This window comes from Marmota flaviventris, chromosome 13 (genome assembly GCF_047511675.1).
Source record: "Marmota flaviventris isolate mMarFla1 chromosome 13, mMarFla1.hap1, whole genome shotgun sequence".
NCBI classification, from domain to species: domain Eukaryota; kingdom Metazoa; phylum Chordata; class Mammalia; order Rodentia; family Sciuridae; genus Marmota; species Marmota flaviventris.
In genome coordinates, this window is record NC_092510.1 from 42,657,640 (window position 1) to 42,677,509 (window position 19,870).

At 34.3% G+C, this 19,870-nt stretch overlaps 1 protein-coding gene across 7 annotated transcripts in view; it reads left to right on the forward strand.

The window, feature by feature from the left end:
- Kdm4c (lysine demethylase 4C) overlaps positions 1–19,870 on the forward strand; it is a 394,812-nt gene that overhangs the window by 267,951 nt on the left and 106,991 nt on the right. For 5 of the 7 annotated variants that reach the window (XM_027943079.3, XM_071600633.1, XM_027943077.3 and 2 more), the window contains one exon: positions 1,540–1,648. The exons of the other annotated variants lie outside the window; for them this stretch is intronic. In XM_027943079.3, the coding sequence (XP_027798880.2) occupies positions 1,540–1,648 (109 nt within the window). The remainder of the gene's footprint in view (positions 1–1,539; positions 1,649–19,870) is intronic. 7 annotated transcript variants of the gene reach the window in all.

The window sequence follows — 19,870 nt, forward strand, 5'->3', positions numbered from 1 at the left end:
CATGGGAACATAAAAAGAAGGTAATCTGGTTTTTAATGGCTGTTTTGAATGAATTTTATTTTTATTTTCATGACCTGGTTTTAATATTGAAAATGGGGCATATTTTAGGATCCTTTGGAATAGAATCATGTAGAAATGGTCTAAGCAGAAGTTATAAGCTTGGCACTTGAGGGCCAGATTCTACCCCAAGATAGTTTTTATTTTACCATACACAATTTTATCACTTTTTATCGAAAGGTTGAAAAATTGAGAGACTTTTACATAAAAATCCAGATTTTTAAAATAGTAACTTGAAAAATGACAAGGTAATAATGACTTGAGTTGTGAACTTGGCCTCAGTGTGGCAGGTGGTCCCCAGGTCACTTTGATTTCCAAGTGTGTTTGTATTTGCTTACCTTCTGCCTGGCCCCATGGGCATTGGAGTTGAGACTCCTGGTGTAATGCAGTGATGCAGTTAAGATAACTGTGTGCATGTGCACATGTTTCTGATTGCTTAAAAGGGAGAGGAAAGGCATTTATCATTTCTATATTAACGAACTTTAGTCTAAAAAACTGTAGTTTCGCTTAATTTTGGATCAGTTTTCATAATCCAAGTTGATATGATTGGCTGTATTCTAAAACGTCTTCACTAGTTTTTAGATGTTCCACAGGCTGTGCAGACTGTGAGGTGGCTTAAGTGTTTCCTGTAAAGACAAATGTGATAAGAAGTTCTGTTCGTACCCTTGGGATAAACTGTAGAATGCTATCTTTTATTTAAATGTTTAAGAATGCTCTGGTGGGGATGACACCTGCCCTCTCTTCCTGTGGTTTTGACAGACAGGATGGAGTCTGTTGTTTAAGTGAAATGAATATGCTTTGGCTTAAAAATAGGTTGATGGATTTGATAATGCTTTCAAGATTTCTTCAGACCTCGCAAGTCTTTATATTTATTTGGAGGTACAACATTTGTGAGACATATAATAGGAAAGTTGAAATTTCTCTGGACTAATTCAGATTGTGAAAGGAGATATTTGGTTTTTAGTAGGAGACCAAGGAATAAGTTTTTCCTAATCTCTAGGTTCCTTTGGTTATAGTAGGGTAGTCATAAGAAATAATTTAAAGACTGAATCAGTATTAATTCTTGATGAAAAATTGTACAGTTTGAATTTTGCTTCATGACATGTATTTTGTGAAAAAGTTACATTGAATAATATTGACCATTCTTTTGCCACTTATTGGTTAGCTTAAGCACACATATTTTAGCATCAAATGAAACAGGAAACTTCTACTTTAGTATTTTATATATCAAGTGTAGAAAGTATGTATATTAACAGGGCTGAGTCCTTGGCCTTTAGCTAGTTCTTTACATTACAGTGTTGTGCTGTGTTGTACTCAACATATCTAAAGGTTTAACATGCAAAATTTGGATGGATTTAGGCTTTTGGCTTTCTTTCTCATCTGTGTGTTTCCCATCTGTGAGACTGCCATCACCAGGTTGACGTATGAAGGTATGTGAGTTTAGGGAACTTTTGTTTATGTTTAATGTCTCCTTTCCTGTAGGTGGGCCCATGTCATGTGCGCCGTTGCGGTCCCAGAAGTTCGATTCACTAATGTCCCAGAAAGGACACAAATAGATGTAGGCAGAATACCTTTACAGAGGTTAAAATTGGTGAGTGGCAAAGCTTATTTTTTACCTCATAAATTAGTGTTAATTTCAAATTTTAAATTTTTCTTATAATGTACATTCCCCAGATAATATTTCTCCTAAGCTTCATTTTATTCTACCATAAATTTCCTTTAGCCTGAGTTTATCTATCCTTACAAACTATTTTCCTGTAATATTGTAAGTCTGCATAAATATCCTCAAAATCTGTTTGAAGCAAGGGAAAGGATCAATACATTTCCTGAATTAATGTTAACTTTCAAAATGGAGGCTATCTAGTGAGATTGTTAGGAATGGAGAGCATGGTCCAGCTTTGTTTAAATTGTTTAGTGTTTCTTTTGCCTTTCTCTGGTTTTTCTTGACTTAGCAAAATATATATAACCCAATTTCATCATCTCCTTATCAGGAAGAGATTTACTGAGAAATACAAAAGCCTTTATTATTACTAAAGGATTTTCTCAATCATGAATATCTACAAGTCACTTAATAAGCCAGACTTGCTTGTTATTTTCTGATCTATTCAGAAACTTTTATGGAAATCTGTCACTGGCTTCCCTTGTTAAGAGATTCTTCTTTATTCCTCCCACCCCCAATTGAAAATATAGTTCTTTGATTTCTTTAACATTGAGGTAACTTTGTAGTTTTGCTTGATTGTAAGTCAGCAGATCATTAGTTTGGCCTTTATATTATGTATTCAATGAGAACTTTCTCCTAAAGTTTAACTGCTTGACTTAACATACGGATGATCTCAACATTCTAGAATTTCTTGAATCTTTGTTATTTTGATTTGAACTCTTTCCACTGGAGAACATTTCAGTCCATATCAGTGAAACTCTTTTCCTGTCTGTCACTTATTTTCTTACAACTCTCTTCCCCCAAGGGGAGCCAGGTAGTATACTGTCTCTGGGCCTCTCTCTTGGGATTTAGTCAGATAAGGGTAAGTGAACATTATTTCCCATCATAATTCCACTAAGGATTTTTACTTTAAGAGAAAATGTGTTGCACTTTCGTAGAACTGGGGAATTGTGATAGCTAGTATGATTGATGGGATCAGGATGGTTAGGATGTGGCAGCTGAGGTTTTATAAACTAAGACAGAAATGCATGAACTGCTTCAGTGGCTCTTTGACTATGTGTGAGAAAAACCTTATCCCCTGTTCAATAATAAGTTGGATGTGGTGGCATAATCCTGTAATCCCAGCCATTTAGGAGACTGAGGCAGGAGATCACAAGTTTGAGGCCAGCCTCAGAAACTTAGCAAGACCAAAGAATCTAGTGAGACTCTGTCCCCTAGATGAGGTGGGGCTCAGATTGTACCTAAGTGGTAGAGCCCTTGTCTTCAATCCCTAGTACTCCACTATCCCTCCAAAAAAATAGACAAATAAAACATTTGAAAAAATTATAATTATAAAATAAGATACTCAAAAGAAGATTGGATTACCATGTTAAAAATTTAATGTTTAGGTGGACAAATGTTAATGTCTAGTATTTTAGTTTTCTTCTGATTATAAAAGCAACATTTATTTGTAAAAATTCAAATATTACATTTTTTAAATCACCTTTGATTCTTTATCCTGAAGGCTTTCTCTGTTACTGGTGTAATATCCCTGACAACAAGTGTCGTGGCTTTGAGGCAGCTGTTTAAGGGCTGCTTTAGTGATCCTTCATGATTTAATGTTACTCACACCAGTTCCAAAGTGTGTTTGAGAGAAGAGCAGGGATGGACATTCTGGCTTATTTTAAACTCATTCAGTTGTTATACCTAGACATCTGATGACTACATCTGAAAATGATGAAGCTCATAGTTTTCTTTACAGTGTTGTCCTTCAACTCGGTTGTGCATACCACTGATTTCTTTTTATTGATGCATATTACTTATACAGAATAGTGGGTTTCATTGTGGCATATTTGTACATGCATCTAATAAAATTTGATTAATTTTACTCCTTAATATTTCCCCCCTTTCCTCCTTTCCTTTTCTTCCTTCCTTCCCTGGTCTCCTTTCACTTATTTTTAAAAGAATGTTTCTATCCTTAAATGATTGACACCTCTAAAAGAATATGTCTTGATTGGATTTAAGGTTTTCTAAATTCTAGTCTATTGACAATATAGAGCTATGTCCACAGACTTATGTAGATGTCTGTGGTGCATGTATTTACACGAAAAATGAGAGACTATTGACAAGATATTTTTTTCTGTGTTTCATATAATTTTATATTCATGGAGATGTTTTTGTAATAGTATTTATCAAAATTATCACAGTGGATATCTTTAGTAAGATAGTATAAGGGGAAAGAAACTTCATTTTGAAAAAAAGTCACTCCGAAATTGTGCAGTAGTTTGAGAGAGTACAGTGACCAGCAATCTGCACATCGTTTCATCAGGAATACTTAAGAATGAGGATCTTGGTGACAGGGTCTGTTTCCCAGTTCTTACCAGCATCCCATGGTTATCAAGACTTTGAAAAATAAATTTACACATGGTTACTTGTTTGAGTAGTAACACTATGCTCTGCCCTGTGCATAGTGTTAAAAGTGCACTTGCCTAACATTAGCATTTTTTTGAAGTTGAAGTGGTAATCTAACAGGAATGTGGTCAACAAGAAACCAGACAAGTAGTTTTTTGTGGTTTTTCATCCAGGCCAAAGTGAGTCCAGGCAAGTTGTTTTGCTATGCCTGTTGATTTAATATATGTGTCTGCTAGGGTTAGTTTCAACATTTTTTTTCTGGAAATGTAGGCATTATCCCTTTTCTGGACTCTAAACTGTTCATTCACATTTCTATTCGCATAGATAAGAATTATTTGTATGTCAGAATCAATTTATTTCACCAGTTATTACTTGTTGTGCCAAACAATATGTACGTTTTTTAATTGAGACATGATTTCTCTAGCATCTTTTGTTGTGGGCACTGTCATGTGTAGCATAGCATTCCAGCATCCTGTCCAAATAGGCACCGCTGCTGCTAAATAGCTCCTGGGATGTCAGGTGACCCTCATTTGGGAATTCACTGATCTACAGGGAACACCTACACATGAAGAGAATAATTTCATTTTTGTTATTTTATAAATGGAGAACATCTTTGTTGATAGACTCAAATTGAACATTGAGAGGACAGAAATTCCTAAATTTTTAAAAATGTATACTATTTTTTGATGAATTGTTTGAATTTCTTATTTATCAATAAAGTAATCATAGTTTGGTAACATGCATATTAACTACCTATAATTGAAAATTATATATAATCTACTTTAGCATTTTTCTTATAGAAATTGGACCACCAGGTGAATACTAATGAACTTTAACTGAATATTAAAATTCTGTGATGTGGGTATACATACACATAGTAGCCACTGGGTAGATATTTTAAAAATGAATATAACATAGCAAATGATTGTTTATTAATTGTGCTTCTGACTTAAAATGATTATGACTGGAGGGTTTTGGCTGTCTCACCTTTCCTACTTTAAATTTAATGGAATTCACGTGCCTTGTGGCTGAAAGTTCTGATCTTGAAATCTGCGATCAATTGGGGATTGAACATTGAAGTGGACCAGTGGTCTTCCCAGAAGCAACTGCTGTATCCCCCAAAGCAACTCTGAATCTCTCCATAGTAACCACTAGGTGGTGCTGTTGCACCATATACTCAAGCATGTTGCCCTTAAACTACCACTTGTTTTCTTTAGCGCCTCATCAGAGCCCTGCCCACACTTTCACTGTGTGTCTGTGTGTTGCACACTGTGGTGCTCTAGGTCAAGGGATAGCAAACAGGGCATTGAAAGTATTGCTTGGGACATTCAAAGTACTGAATTCCAAATGGCAATATTTTAGTTCAGGTTTTCATTTAGCCATATAAAAAGAACTTTCCCTTGGCGCAAATTAAGAGTTTTTCTGTAAAAGATGCAATGTTACTAAGAGTTACTAACTGCGTGCAAGAGGCTTAAAGAGTGGGCAAACAAGTTTAAAATGTCTTCTGAACTATTAGAACTATTTTAAAAATACTCATTAACAGTGTCTTTTTAGAATATGGAGTATTGGGATTTATGCAATAGTTTGCTAATAGACTACTGCATACTGTTGCATATATTTGCAGATGTGTTTTACTAATGCTGTTGTTGGCCTTTTATTTATTTAAAAGTTTAACCTACAGCTTAAAAAAAAAAAAAAAAAACTCCTGTAAAATTACTGGCATGGAAAGAATTTTGTGAGCATATGGGAAAGGATTTGTTTACTGAGCAGATTTTTCCCTTGTAGGTGTAATGACCAGTTTAAAAAAATGAGACTTTGTGGGTGTTGCCTGTTATCATATAATCAAATGGAAATGACAATGACCCTCGATTTATTTTCAAGACATTCTTTTATTTCTGGGCTGATTTTAAATGCTTTAATAATTCATTCAGTGTTTTTGAAGTAAAAAATTTACTTCAAAAGTATATTTTATTGTAGAAGTCTTCAGAGTTTGGACTAATTCCCTTTTCTTTGACCATGTTTCACTTTTTTGTGATTATTTCAGAGCTTTTTAAAGTAGTTGTTGCTCCATTTCAGCATGCTGCTGATTAAACAAAAGCACCAGTGGCTAAAGGAGAATCTTTCTGTTTTGGGAGGAATAGCTGAGTGTTACCTGAATGGGTTCAGAGCAGCCAGTCCAATAGGAAGAATCATTTTCTATGTTAGCTTCAGCATTCTTATGGTTTTTCAGTGCAGATTTTGAATTACTTACTATTTTTCTTTCCTACACATTTAGGATGAATTCATTTGCTTCTGAATGACTTTTCCTTATGTGAAAAGTTATCTTTTGGCAAGCTTTGTCATTGGCAGTCTCTTATCTGTGTCCTGCTCTTGTCCTCTACTTAACCAGAAAGAGCAGAACAATTGCATATTGCAGGACCAAGGATGAGAAAAGCACTGAGGACATTACCTGTGTCTTTGTGTGTGTGGCTTAAGGATGTCTAGTCTAGGAAATTTTGAAGTCATAGGTGATTGTGCCTGAGGACAAAAAGAAAACAGTGGTCCTCAGATGCTGTAAATTTTAGAATTTATAAAGACTCATCTCCTGTTCTTCTTGCCTTCTGCCCTGTTTTCTCTACTATGTGATTGGTTTTTCATAACCATCACTGAATCTTTGGAAAAGGAGCAAAATTGTGCAGAAATGAAAACTGAGGGAAGAAAGGTAGAGAGAGGTGAAATACCCATTAAGTTAGAGTGACTTGTTCTTGTCTTCATGGTAGAAAAAATACCTACAACAATGATAAGGAGCTGGGGATATGTAAGTTGGTAGAGTGCTTGCCTAGCATGTACAAGGCCCTGGGTTCAATCCCCAGCACCACGGGAGTGGGGGGAAGAAAAAGATATGGAATAATTAAGGTCTTGATTTTAGAGAGGGTAAATAATGTTGTTATAGTATGATCACACAGAAAGGAGATAACATGATCAGGAAGCAAATAATCATAAAAATATTTAGAGTTCACTATACAATCTGAGGGAAACTAGTAAAATAGTTTAAAAAAGCATGGATTTCTGGTATTTGTTATATCCATTCATGAATGTTTATTCCACGCATTGACCACTTCTTCAGATTAATTATAAGAACTGTGAATATTTTGTAAATAAAAAGCAAAGCAGGTGTGTGGCTTGTAAGAAATCTTGGAAAGCTGTTGAGAACTCTTAATGCAAATATTAGTTTTAAGCACTATTTCTAGTTGGAAGTAAAGTTTTCAAATATGAATGTTGTAAGAATATTTAAATATTAAATTGTATGCATAGGTGCAGATGATATTTATTTTGATTATTCCAATTGCATTAAAAACTTGGCTTTGTTCATTGATCAGGAATATATCTATTCTCTTAGTGGCATAACACAGTGTCTTTGGTTTCTTTATCTTTAGATATTTCTAAGACTTTTACATTTGAATCCTATTTCTGCAGTCAGATAGAGAAGAAGGATGAATTTTGGAATAGTTGAAGTTGCCCCTGGGCATTCGACGACCTCCAGTTCCTATTTGACAAGTGAACCCAGCCAGGCACAAGTGTTCTCTGAGTGAAGAACATTATTTTGAAAAGGAATTTACACTGCAATGATGACTGAGCTACAAGCCGTTCAGTATCTGGCTGAGACCATACTATTCTGCTTAGAAGCCTCTATACACTTTAAAATTTGTACCTGAAGGCAAATAATAGTGAACCTGAAAGCCAAAGATTATAGTTTTGAAAGGTACATCAATTCTGAAAATAGAGTGGTTTCACTGTGGTATTCCATCTGAAGAGTTGAATCAAGGGGAAAAAAATACAATCAACCTTCCTATTTCTTAGAGGAAGGCACATGTGCTATTGCGAACTGACTCATGTTATCAGATATACTGAATACTAAAAATAGAACCACTGAGGGAAGGATGGGGCTTGCCTCTCCTGCTGAATGATCACTTGCAGTTCTATTTAGTTAATGCTTCAGCAGTGTTAGTGGGCAACTTCACTGTCTTTCTAAAGGAATCTGTGTTGTATTTAACAGGGCCTCCGTTGATACATTTTGGGAAATGTAAAGACACATTGATTATCTTTCATCACATTTAAAGAAAAAAATAGTAGCATTATAAAAGGCAAAAGAAAAAAGTCATCATAATCCACATGAAATGATGTACAGTTTTGTTCACATGTTCAGTTATGAAGACAAAAAAATTATATAAAAAAGTAAACATTGACAATAATCAGCAAATTTGTTGTTTTAAACTCAGAAGAAGAAGATATTACAGATGATGTGATGATGGTTTGGGCTGTGGGGTTCTATTATTGAATAAGCCTAGTATAAAATTTTCCAATATTATTGAAGTAATTTACTTCAAGATTTCAATGTACAGGTCTCCAACATTGTAAGGTTTTTAAATATGTGTAGTTATTTTTTTAAAAAGCATATTAGTGACTGTATAGTACTTAACTGTCAGAATGATTTGCTACAGGGACTAGATCCTATTGCAAACTGTCAAATTTGTATATTGCTGTAATACCAAACCATAAAATCTTTTGAGTAAAATGGAAAATGTCAGATGGGCATGACTACAAATAATATACTTTTTGAAGGCTGTAGATGTCTGTAGGAGAAAATGTGTAAATTCATGAAATGTTATCTTGTTAGTATGGATTTTCCTTTATCTTTGAGAGGAAAACTGCAAGGCAAAAGGAAATTGATTGGAGCCTTTAAATTTTTAGTTTTGAACTAATTTTTCCTGAGGGCTAATTGAAAAAAACATTATTAGATAGATAAGTAGAATAATTCAAATAATTCCTGATTAAAGAATATTGTGAGAGAGTAGTATTTTTTAGCTTGCATTGCAGAATGTTCCATTTTTGCTCATCTTGTCTGTGTGACTAGTGATTACCGACAGATCTGTTAATTGAGTTAGTGAGCTGGGGTCTGGGTTGCAGAGTCAGAGGTGACCCCTTTCACTCCAACACTGACTGGGTCAATACCAACAAACATGCCAAACTGAGGCAACTATTAAGATGGCACTAACAATCCACTGAGTTTTGCTTGGTCAACAATGATTGAAAGGAGAGACAGTATAGTTTTGGAAAAGTACAATCATTATTAGTGTTTAGTGGATTCATTATTTTTTGTTTTGCTGGGAGTAGGAGGCTCAAGGATTATAATCTTTTTTCAATATTTTAGTCTAAATTAGGTTGTTTGTCCCTAGAAGGCTTTAAAAAACAACAAAAATGTTATTAAATGCTGAGTAATTTCTGGTTTTGTAATTAATTTAACGTGAGTGACTGTGGTATATTTTAGGGAAGATCATACAATTCAGTGATGTCTTTGTCTAAATTAGCTGGTTACATACAGGTATCATCAGTTTTACCAGCTGCCGATTGCTTCTATTGATCTCAGTATCAAACTTTCTCTGCATTTATCTGTATTGGCTGTTAGATCATGCAATTATTAGAAGTCTCTGTTGAGTTTGAGTGTGTGGGATGTGGTTAATAACGTTTGAGTCCTGTATCTTCCACTTTGGCAACCTTGGCCATGGAGATCTGCCTTCTTAAATCTCATCTGGGGTGGTTGAGAGGATGAAATGAATAAGGGAAAGACCTGGTTGATAGTTTGCATTCAGTGCGAGTTAGCAGTATTAACTATTATCAGATTACATGATTTTTTCCCCCTTAGTTTTCTAATTTTGGTAAGAATTTAACTACATTAAACTACCTTTGGGTAGTTTGCAAACTATAGGAATTTTCTTTTGAATAGATATTGTGCTTCTGGGTTTCTGTTCTTGCGACTAAAAGGCTCAGGGGTCACTCTAGTTGAACTGGGCTAATTGGTCTGCACAAAAAAACCACACAAGAGACACAAATACCTTTTTCTTTGGGGTTCCTATGACAGTTCCTCCGGACCTTAAGGGTCCACAGGGAGAGAGAGAGCACGTGCTGACCCCTTTTATTGAGGAGAAGCTATTCAAATGAGGCAAGGGGTCAGGTTTCAGGGGGCTGACTCTATTTTCATGATGTCCACTGTCAGCAGGTTGACTGACATCTGGGTAGGCCACACCCAAGGGCGCACAGTAAGAGAAGGGGACACACAAGGCACTTCCATGGAAGATTCTACCCTAAACAGGGCAAGGAGTTATATTACAAAGGAACAGGAGAGCGTAGCTCCACCCATGGGCTGTAAGGAAGACATGCTCAGGCAGGAAGACATAGTCATTCCTCAGACCCTAGAAGAGCAGGGCAGTCTAGCAACATGGGTGCCCAACACCACATCGCCCAGCAGGGGAGTAACTCAATTCATGGGCGAGGTTGGTCTCCCACATTGTGCCATTAAATGGAAATGTTCTGTCATCTTCCTGGGAGCATGGCATAAAGTGGTTTTTCTACAGATATCTGAAATCTGTTACCTTTCTCTGCAGTTATTGCTATAAACCATAAGATAAATAGGTTGATGTTCCCTAAAACAGGAGTCTAAAACAATGTAGCCATTGTTTCATTTTGAGCATGATCATTGTGGTTGGTAAGTAATCTTGTTCAACATGGTTCTGCTGAACACTGATCTGTGGTCTTGCTTCTATTAGCTTGCAAAATGCAGTGGGGAGTGTTAAGTGGTTTAGGCGTGGGAATGACTGGCCCATGAGAACTGAAGACCATCTGGGGTGGTTGTGACCATCTGGGAATGGGTCACGAGAAGCATATGCTAGGGTGCTAGAATTCTGCTACTCCTAGATTTGTAGCTGTGTAGCAGAGTGCTCTCAGTTGACAGGGTTGAGGTATGTGATGTTCAGTTTCTGTTATGAGTAGGGGGTGGTGAACAACTACTTTCTCTGGATGCCATTTTGGTTAGTGATCTTATTAAATCTTTAGCTCCATATACTTTCTGAAGTGTAGGAGTCAAGTAAGACAATGTCAGCTCTAGAAGTTTCATTTATGTTCTTAGAACAAATGAAATGAAATGAATTTGCAAAAAAAAAAAAACAAAAACAAAATCTTCTAGAAAGTACATAGTATGATTTGTAAAAAGATGAACAAGAAGGGAAGTTCAGAGTTCTCGTGAAAGATAAATGTGTCCTACAATCAAGAACATCATAACCTAAATAAATAAATAAAGGTATTGTGTCCATCTACAACTAAAATATATATTAAAAAAATACAATTACTGTCATATTCATGAAAAATTCATTTATTCCAGAATTTCTTAGTTTTTTTTTTTTAAGAGAGAGGGAGAGAATTTTTTTTAATATATATATTTTTTTAGTTCTCAGTGGATACAACATCTTTTATTTTATTTTTATGTGGTGCTGAGGATCGAACCCAGCGCCCTGCGCATGCCAGGCAAGCATGCTACCGCTTGATCCACATCCCCAGCCCCAGAATTTCTTAGTCTTAATGGCAGTTTTATTTTAATCTTTTTTTTTTTTTTCAGAAAACTACTGTTTTTTTTTTTTTTTCCGTTAGGATAAAATTTTAAATGTGGATTTTTTTCTATTGGAAATATAAAATATATCCCGTTTTTTTTCTTAAAAACTAAAATATTTTACTTTAAATAAATAAAAAAAGTACGTGAATAAATTGATCATGTTTCATTTCAGGAAATTGCTTAAGGTTAATTAAAATTTTTAAAAAAATTTAAATTGTGTTGCTCACAATTCCTTTGAAAAAGTCATCAATTTTTAAACATTTATTTGCTTTGGACAAAGCAAAAAAAATTGTTGTGAAATACTTTTACTAAATAGCAGACATTTTTCAAAAAAAGAATCATGACATACTGGCAAAGGTGTAATTTTAATAGACTAATGAGCTTTCTGACCAGAGCAGACTGAGCCTCATCTGATTTTTACAATGATGAATTGACTGTGTCAAAATTTGCAATCTAGTCTGGTGAAATATTTTACTATGAAAGTTTAATTCTCATTTTTTATTTATGAAAGCAGTGGTAGTGTCAGAGCAGCTCATAACATGCTGGCCATTTGCTATGATTTATTTTAATGAGTGTCACTTGTTGATGTGTTCAGTGATTGTTGACCCAAATTTAATTCTAAAAATTCTAAGTACTATAAAATATACTATGTCAGCCACTGTAGTTTTGGGTGGGGGGAAACATCAAAACCAAAACCAAAACCTCACAACACACACACACACCTCAAACCAAATAAAACAAAATCTGAATAGTGTTCTACAAATGTTTTCAGTTGTCTTTTTCTGGCTTTTGTGGTATCATGACTTTTTACTTGACCACTGTTACTGGGGGCCAATGGTGGGATAACAACTTTTCTTATTGGGGAATCTGTCTACATGATTTCTATCACAAAAGTTATATTTGAAATATAATAAGATAATTTTCATCAGTTGGGGATTCTAGCTTGTCATCTCTTCCTTTTTTCTTTTTACTACTGGGAATTGAAGTCAGGGCCTCTTAACCATTGAACCACATCCTTAGCCATTTTTTTATTTTTCATTTTGAGACAGAGTCTCCATAAGTTGCTTAGGGGCTTATGAAGTTGCTGATTTCGAACTTGTGATCCTCCTGCTTAGCCACTGGCGAGCTTGTCATCTTTGTAATGGTTTTGAGGGAAATTATGTATTAAAGAGTCTTTCTGTTATTCAGCTATCAGTCTTTTATTCAGTAACCACTTACTGTAGTATTTGATGTTCAGTTCCAAGGGGCATGAGATGCACAGGTTTACATGCCAGAAAGATTTAGATTTAGAACTACCATAGATATTGTTTGTTCTTTTGGTGGGTTTGGAAACACAAAAGGAGAGATGAACCAGGCCTTATTTGAAGGCTTTTCTTTACATGGAGAAATTAACATGTCTGTTTCTTAACATCAGGAAAATTATACAGTATGAATAATTTCTACCAAAGAAGATAATCTTCCAAATATCTAGAAGTGTCTAATTTTTTTAGGTATTATAAAATTATTTGGGGGTATTTTAGACATGGCTAATAAAACCCTATAAAAACATTTGAGTTTTAATTTTAATAGTGGTATATTGTTAATATAAATTCCAAATTATTTATAGCTTATAATGAAATATAAATCTTGTAACATTATTTCTTAGATGTACTGTTTTAAACAGTTTGTTGTTGAGCTTTTCTTTCCTTTCTTTTTTTTTTTTTTTTTTTTGTCCCTTAAAGACTTGAAGGATTATGTTGTCATTGCTACTTCTTTTATAGTAAGTAAACAGTAAAAGGCATAAACTCAGTACTGCTGCAGATATTTGCTTTAAAATTTCTTTAGGGGGGAATCCATCCAGATGTAATTATTCTTTGGTATTATCCTTTTCTGATGTTTCTCAAAAAATTTCTAAATATGTTTTAAAAAAATAATGTGAACAAGTATGTGTTAGTTGATATGACAACTTATAACTAAGAGGAGAATTAGTCACTCCAATGTTTTTTGGAAAACAAAACAAAAAATCCTTAAATACTTCTCTCAGGTAACATTTCTCTAAGAATTCCCCCCCCCCACCCCTTTTCATAATTAGAAAATGAAGTAGCCAGCAATGTGAAAATCATTCCCTTTCCTGGCAGGCCCAACAGTTAATATATGTGCATTTTCAGGCTTCTCAATTTGACAGGGGCAATCACCATTTAATTTCAAAACTCCATTTATCTTAGTGATAGCCTTGGAACTATTGAGTCTCCTTTCCTGTGACAGTATTACTATTTCTGTGCTCTTTGCCACTGGCTGATTTGGGATGCTTCACCCCCACCCCAAAGCTGTAGTGCTTAACACAACACAAGGTGCATTCTGCATAGATAAGGCATGACAGTCTTTTAACTTCATCCTGCTGTGCATGCAGAGGGTGACAGCCCACCTACATTGGGGAAAGCAAACAAGCAAGCAAGATGTGTTCATCCTTAATCACGTTTTATTTCTCCCAGAGACTTTCTGAGAAAATGACAGGCTAGGCTCAGAGTTCACTTTATCAGCCTGAAACATACAAGGTGCAGGGCATCTCCTTAGGAGAAAAGTTGTACTATTAAACATCAATTTGCTTATTTGAGGTTAGAATTTGAATATCTAAGTTATATATAAGAGTCTTTGTCTTGATTTATAAATTTTATTTTCAAAGATCTGTTTTAGTTATGTAAATGATTTGTGCTTATCAGTAAGTTGTTTCTTCAGTCTAAAATCCAAAATGAAAGTTATTATTTCCATCCTACTCCCCAGAAGTGATCACTATTAATATATTGGTGTAGTGATTTTTTACTTTTTTTTATGGTAAAGACAACTGGGAAGGATACAGCATTTTACCATATTGTGTTAAAATCAGGAGTGTATTTAAATAGCACATTATACATCTGTGATACTCAGATGCATGTAAGTAAATATGTTTCATAAAAATATCAAGTTTTTAAAGTGTATTTGTGTTTTCCCTCTCTATTAGGCCTACTATGAATCTGCAGGTATCCATGACATTTTGTATACCTTGCTTATTTCTTTTCACATAAACATTTGTTAGGCTACATTTTATTTGTAGAATTTAATCACCTGAATTGCACTCAAGGCAGTGATAACCGTTCCTCAGGTGTACCATTTGCTGTAATATATAAAAGCATTTATTTATATGCAATAATAATGGGTAGGAGCATTGGAGTCAGACACCTTGAGTTCACATCTCACCGTACCACATACCCGTTATTTCAGAACGTACTGTCCTTCTCCAAATTCTATCCTTGATTTTAATTGACAACTTTCTGTTGTTCTTTTTCTCTCTTTGGCTTCTTGGTTTCTTTGCAGGTTCCTCCTGTTCTATCTCTTAAAAGTTCATGAATTAGTCTTCTCCCTCTTTACATTCTCAGGGAGCATTTATAAAATCAAAATCACATATACCTTTTACCATTATTGCAAATTTCAAATAAGATAAGGCACATAGAGCACTTCACTCACTGCCTGTCTGTAATAAATGCTCACGAAATATTCCTTCTTATTGTTATTACATTACATTAGTAATACCATTCTAATAGTGAAATGCTATTAAAATAGCCATATGTGTAGGTAATCCACAGTGTATAAGTTAGTGATATTAAGGGGTTTTTATTTCATCCCCCCTTTTGTGTATGTGTCTTGGGGGTTGAGGGCAGAGACATAGATTTCACTGTTTTGTGTAGGCTGACTTTGAACTTTTAGCCTTCTTCTGACTTCAGCTTCTTGAATAGCTGTGATTACAATTGAAGCTCCCCCATCCCCTGTTTAGTTTTATTACTTGGAATACATTTTCTCAAACATAGAATACTATGAAAAATTAAGTGCCAGAAAAGTATACAAATATTTATTTAATTCATCAAAAAACTTGTGGTTTCCCTCCCTCCCTGCCTCCCTCCTTCCCTTCTTCTCTCCCTCCCTCCCTTCCTTCCTTCCTTTTTCTTCTTTTTTTTTTTTTAATATAAGTACAGATCCACAGGAAGTTGTGACTTCTGAGTTCCTCACCCAATTTTCCCCATTGTTTGCATCATTTGTGTGTGTGTGTGTGTGTGTGTGTGTGTGCGCATTGCTGGCGATTGAACCCAGGGCCTTGTGCATGCAAGGCAAGCACTGTACCAACTGAGCTATGTCCCCAGCCCCATTAGTTTCATCTTACATAATTATAGTACAATGTCAAAACCAGGAAACTAATATTGGTACAATATGTATAAATAATTACTCATTTTATCATATGGAAATGTGGCTGTAATATTCTCAGAAAGTAACATAACTCTGGAAATTGAAAGGGAAAGGAAAATAAAAATAGTAACAATGTATTGTAGTTCATAGCATATTTAAAAATGAAACGTGCACCTGTTACAATATAAGATTTGAGATACAGAAATTGGGGAGTATATTCTGTGTATACTGTTACAAGGTTCTACACTAAATTTGAAGTGATAATATTTGAAAATAGATTAAGATTAATGAAAGGGAATATTATAAACTCTAGGGTAACTATAAATACTTAAATTGAGAGATATAACTTTAAACCAGTAGTGGAGATAAAATGGGAAAAAAAAATACTTGGCTAAATCAAAAGCAGGCAGAAAAAGAAGACAAAGAAACAAAAACAGATTGACAAGTAGGTGATAGATTTAAATCTAACATGTTAGTTACATGAAATGTGAATAATCGTAGCAGTAAGTTAGCAGAGATGGTTCGATTGGAAGATCAAACCCCAAATACTGGCCGTCTATGAGAAACCTTCTAATATAAACACAGGTGGTGTAAAAGGAATATTACCAGAATAAAATGGTAGATTTACATGATAAATGATAAAAATGGTCAGTTTACCAAGAACATATGACACTTCTAAATTCTAAATAATTCTATACATCCAACAACAAAACTTTAAAACATAAACCCCCAAAACTCAGAGAGGAAAGGAGAAATAGACACGTTTGTGTTTTACTTGGAGACTTTATTGCTTTTCTGTGAGTCATCAGTGGAACAAATAGAACCCCACTGTCTGAATACCTGAACAGCACTTGTCAACCAGTTTGGGCTAGTTACCCTTTATTTCACCCAGCATCCTACCCAAAAAATTGCAGAATACATTCTTGAAGTTCATGAAGATATACTATGTTCTATTGAACAAACCATAACAAATTTATTAGAATTAAAATCATACAAATCAAATTCTCTTTGGAATGAACAATGGTATGAAACCAGAAGTCAGTGGAATAAAGAAGTTTGTAAAATCCTTAAATATTGACAAATTAAAGAACACATTTCTAAATTGCCCATGATTAGAAAGGAACTCACACGGGAAATTGGAAAATGTTTTGAATTAATTAAAAATGAAAATGCAGTACATCATAGTTTGTGGGAAACAAGTGAAGCAATGTTCAGAAGAAAATTTATAGCATTAGCTTCTTAAATAAGAAAAAAATGATCTTAAATAATTGATGTAATCTTCTGCCTTACTAAAACAAAAAGAACATTTGTACACCAAAACAAATGATAGGAGGGATATAAGACAGAGAAGGACATAGAAAACAGTAGAGACCCAGTGAAACCTAAAGCCAACTTTTGAAAAGACCGTAAAGTGGATTCATTTTTAGCCACATTGAGGAAAAAGAAAAGAAAGAAGAAGAAGAAAAAAAAGGAAGGTGCTATAAATTATCAATATCAGCCATGAAAAAGGGAACATACTATAAGTCCTAGAGCAACTGAAAGGATAATGAAGGAATTATAGACAGACAACTTAGTTGACCTTTATAAATTCCTTGTAACAAACAAAATATCATAAAGTTCTCCCAACAAGAGATAGATGACCTGAATAGCTCTTTAATTATTAATGAAGTTAAGTTTGCGAGAAAAAAAATTTCCAAAATAAAAGTTTAGGCATCATAGGCGTATGTCACAGTTTGGATATGAGGCAACCCCCCAAAGCTGTATTGGAGCAAGATGTAAAATGATCATATTATGAGAACTATAATGTAATCTGTGGTTGAATCTATTTGATGAATTAATAATTTGAAAGGATTACTTTGTGGGCCATGGCTGGAGAATGTAGGGTCACTGGGGATGTGGCTTGAGGATTATATACTTTGTTTCTAGCTCCTTGCATGGTCTCTCTCTGCTTCCTGGCTGCCATGAGCTTTCTTCCTCTGCCTCACCTTTTTGCTATGATGTTTTGACTCAATTTAGGCTTAGAACAATGGTGTCCTCTGACCACATACTGAAACTCTGAAATCGTTAGTCCAAAATAAACTTTTCCTTTTCGAAGTTGTTCTTGTCAGGTAATTAATGATGTAATATTCTCTTATGAGATGAAAAACTGACTAACATATGTACAAAATGTTAAATGAAAAATTTATATCAATTCTATTTAAACTCTTCCAAAAAATTTGACCTAGAGGGAAATTGTATGGGATTAGCATTACCCTCATACCCAGACCAGACAAAGGCATTTTCAGAAAAGGAAAACTGTAAACTAATATCTATCATGAATATAGGTTTTAAAAATGTTCAACAAAATGTTTGAAAGCTGAATTAGCAATACTTCAGAAAAACTATGTTGGTATTGTCCTGGGAATGTGAGACTGGTTCAGTTTCCAAAAGCATATCAATGGAATTTTCCATATCAACAGATCAATAAAACCTGTATAGAAACAGAAAATAACTGACAAAATTTATCATCTACTTAAAATAAAAACTCATAGTAAACTAGGTTCCTTAATTTGATAAAGGGCAATTAGATAAAACCCACTGCTAACTTCAGTCTTAATGTTGATACCTTGGGTTTCATCTCCCCTGTCCACACCCACAAGATTGGAAAGAAGACCGGAGTTGCATTCCCATCACTCCTGACCAGCCTTATAACTGAATAGATGTCCTACCTGTGCTTTGGGCAAGATAAATGAAGACCTTTGTTTGTGCAAAATTATAAAAAAATCTATAAGAAGGCTAATAAACCAATGAATGAATTTAGCAAGTTTTCAAGATACAAAGTAAAATAAAAATCCATTATATTCTATCTGATAGCAATGAAAAATTTTAGTATGGAAAATAAAAAGGATTTCCATGAATACCAAAATAATGAAGTTACTTAGACATAACTCTAGCAGCAGATTTGAACATCGGTATGTTGGGACCTATAAAACAGCAATGAATGCAATCAAAGAATACCTAAAGAGAGAGACACAATTGATTGGAACATGTGATTTTTTTTTAAATGTCAGTTTTCCACAAAATAAATCTGTATGTTCCCAATCAGGTTTCCAGCAGGATTTACTGTACAAAATTATGATCAGTTTCTAAAATGTTCAGGGAAAGGGAAAACAACTGAAATAGCCAAAATAATTTTGTAAAAAACAATAAAACTCTCCCCTTGTTGCAATGCTTACTATAAAGCTACAATAATTAAGATATTGCGGTGAAATGATAGATATGTAAAACAATAAAAAGAATAGAGATTCCAGAGATAAATTCACACATATAAGGTCATTTTATTTCTGTAAAAGTTCCACTGTAGTCAGTTTGTTATTTCAACACATGAATAGTTTGAAATCTAAATTATTTCTGTAAAATTGAATATTGGTCTATTCTCATACTGTTTACAAAAATTAACTGATATTGACTCACAGGCTAAAATCAAACTAGAAGCTATAAAATGTGTAGAGAAAATATTTGACCAGTGGTTAGACAGAGAGATCTTTTAGATATCTTGATCCATGAGCAAAATTGATCAGTAGAACTTCATGAAAATAAAAACTTTTGCTCTTCCAAAGACACTGGGAAGAGAATGAAGAAACAAGCCACAGACTGGGAGAAAATATTTACAAAACAATAAAGGGCTTGTCTCCTTAACTAGAAGAGGTCTTAAGGGGATTTTTGTGCTGATGAAACTGTTGTACATCTTGATTGTGGATGTTGAACAACTGTATCCTTTTGTTGAAACTTCTATAAATGTACACATTAAAGGTAGAATTTTACTACTGTTAATTATATTGTAATTTAACAGTTAATTATAGATCAATAATTTTAATTTTTTTAGATTGACTATGAAAATGATTGACCATACTATTGATAACTCAGGGGCATAAAGCTTTAGGGAGAATGAAAAAGTGAGGAAGAGAGAGGAAGTGAGAGAACAGAATGCAGAATGTAAGAGAAAGGGAGAATCTTTTGGAAAGTGAGCACTAAAATCCATGGCATCCAACTTTTCACCTCACACTCAGTGTTTGATCTCCTTTTGAAAAATGTTCAACTTTGATTGGTAGAACCTTCTCCTCAGAATGCTTTTGGCCACAGACCCTTCTCCCCCATTCAGAATG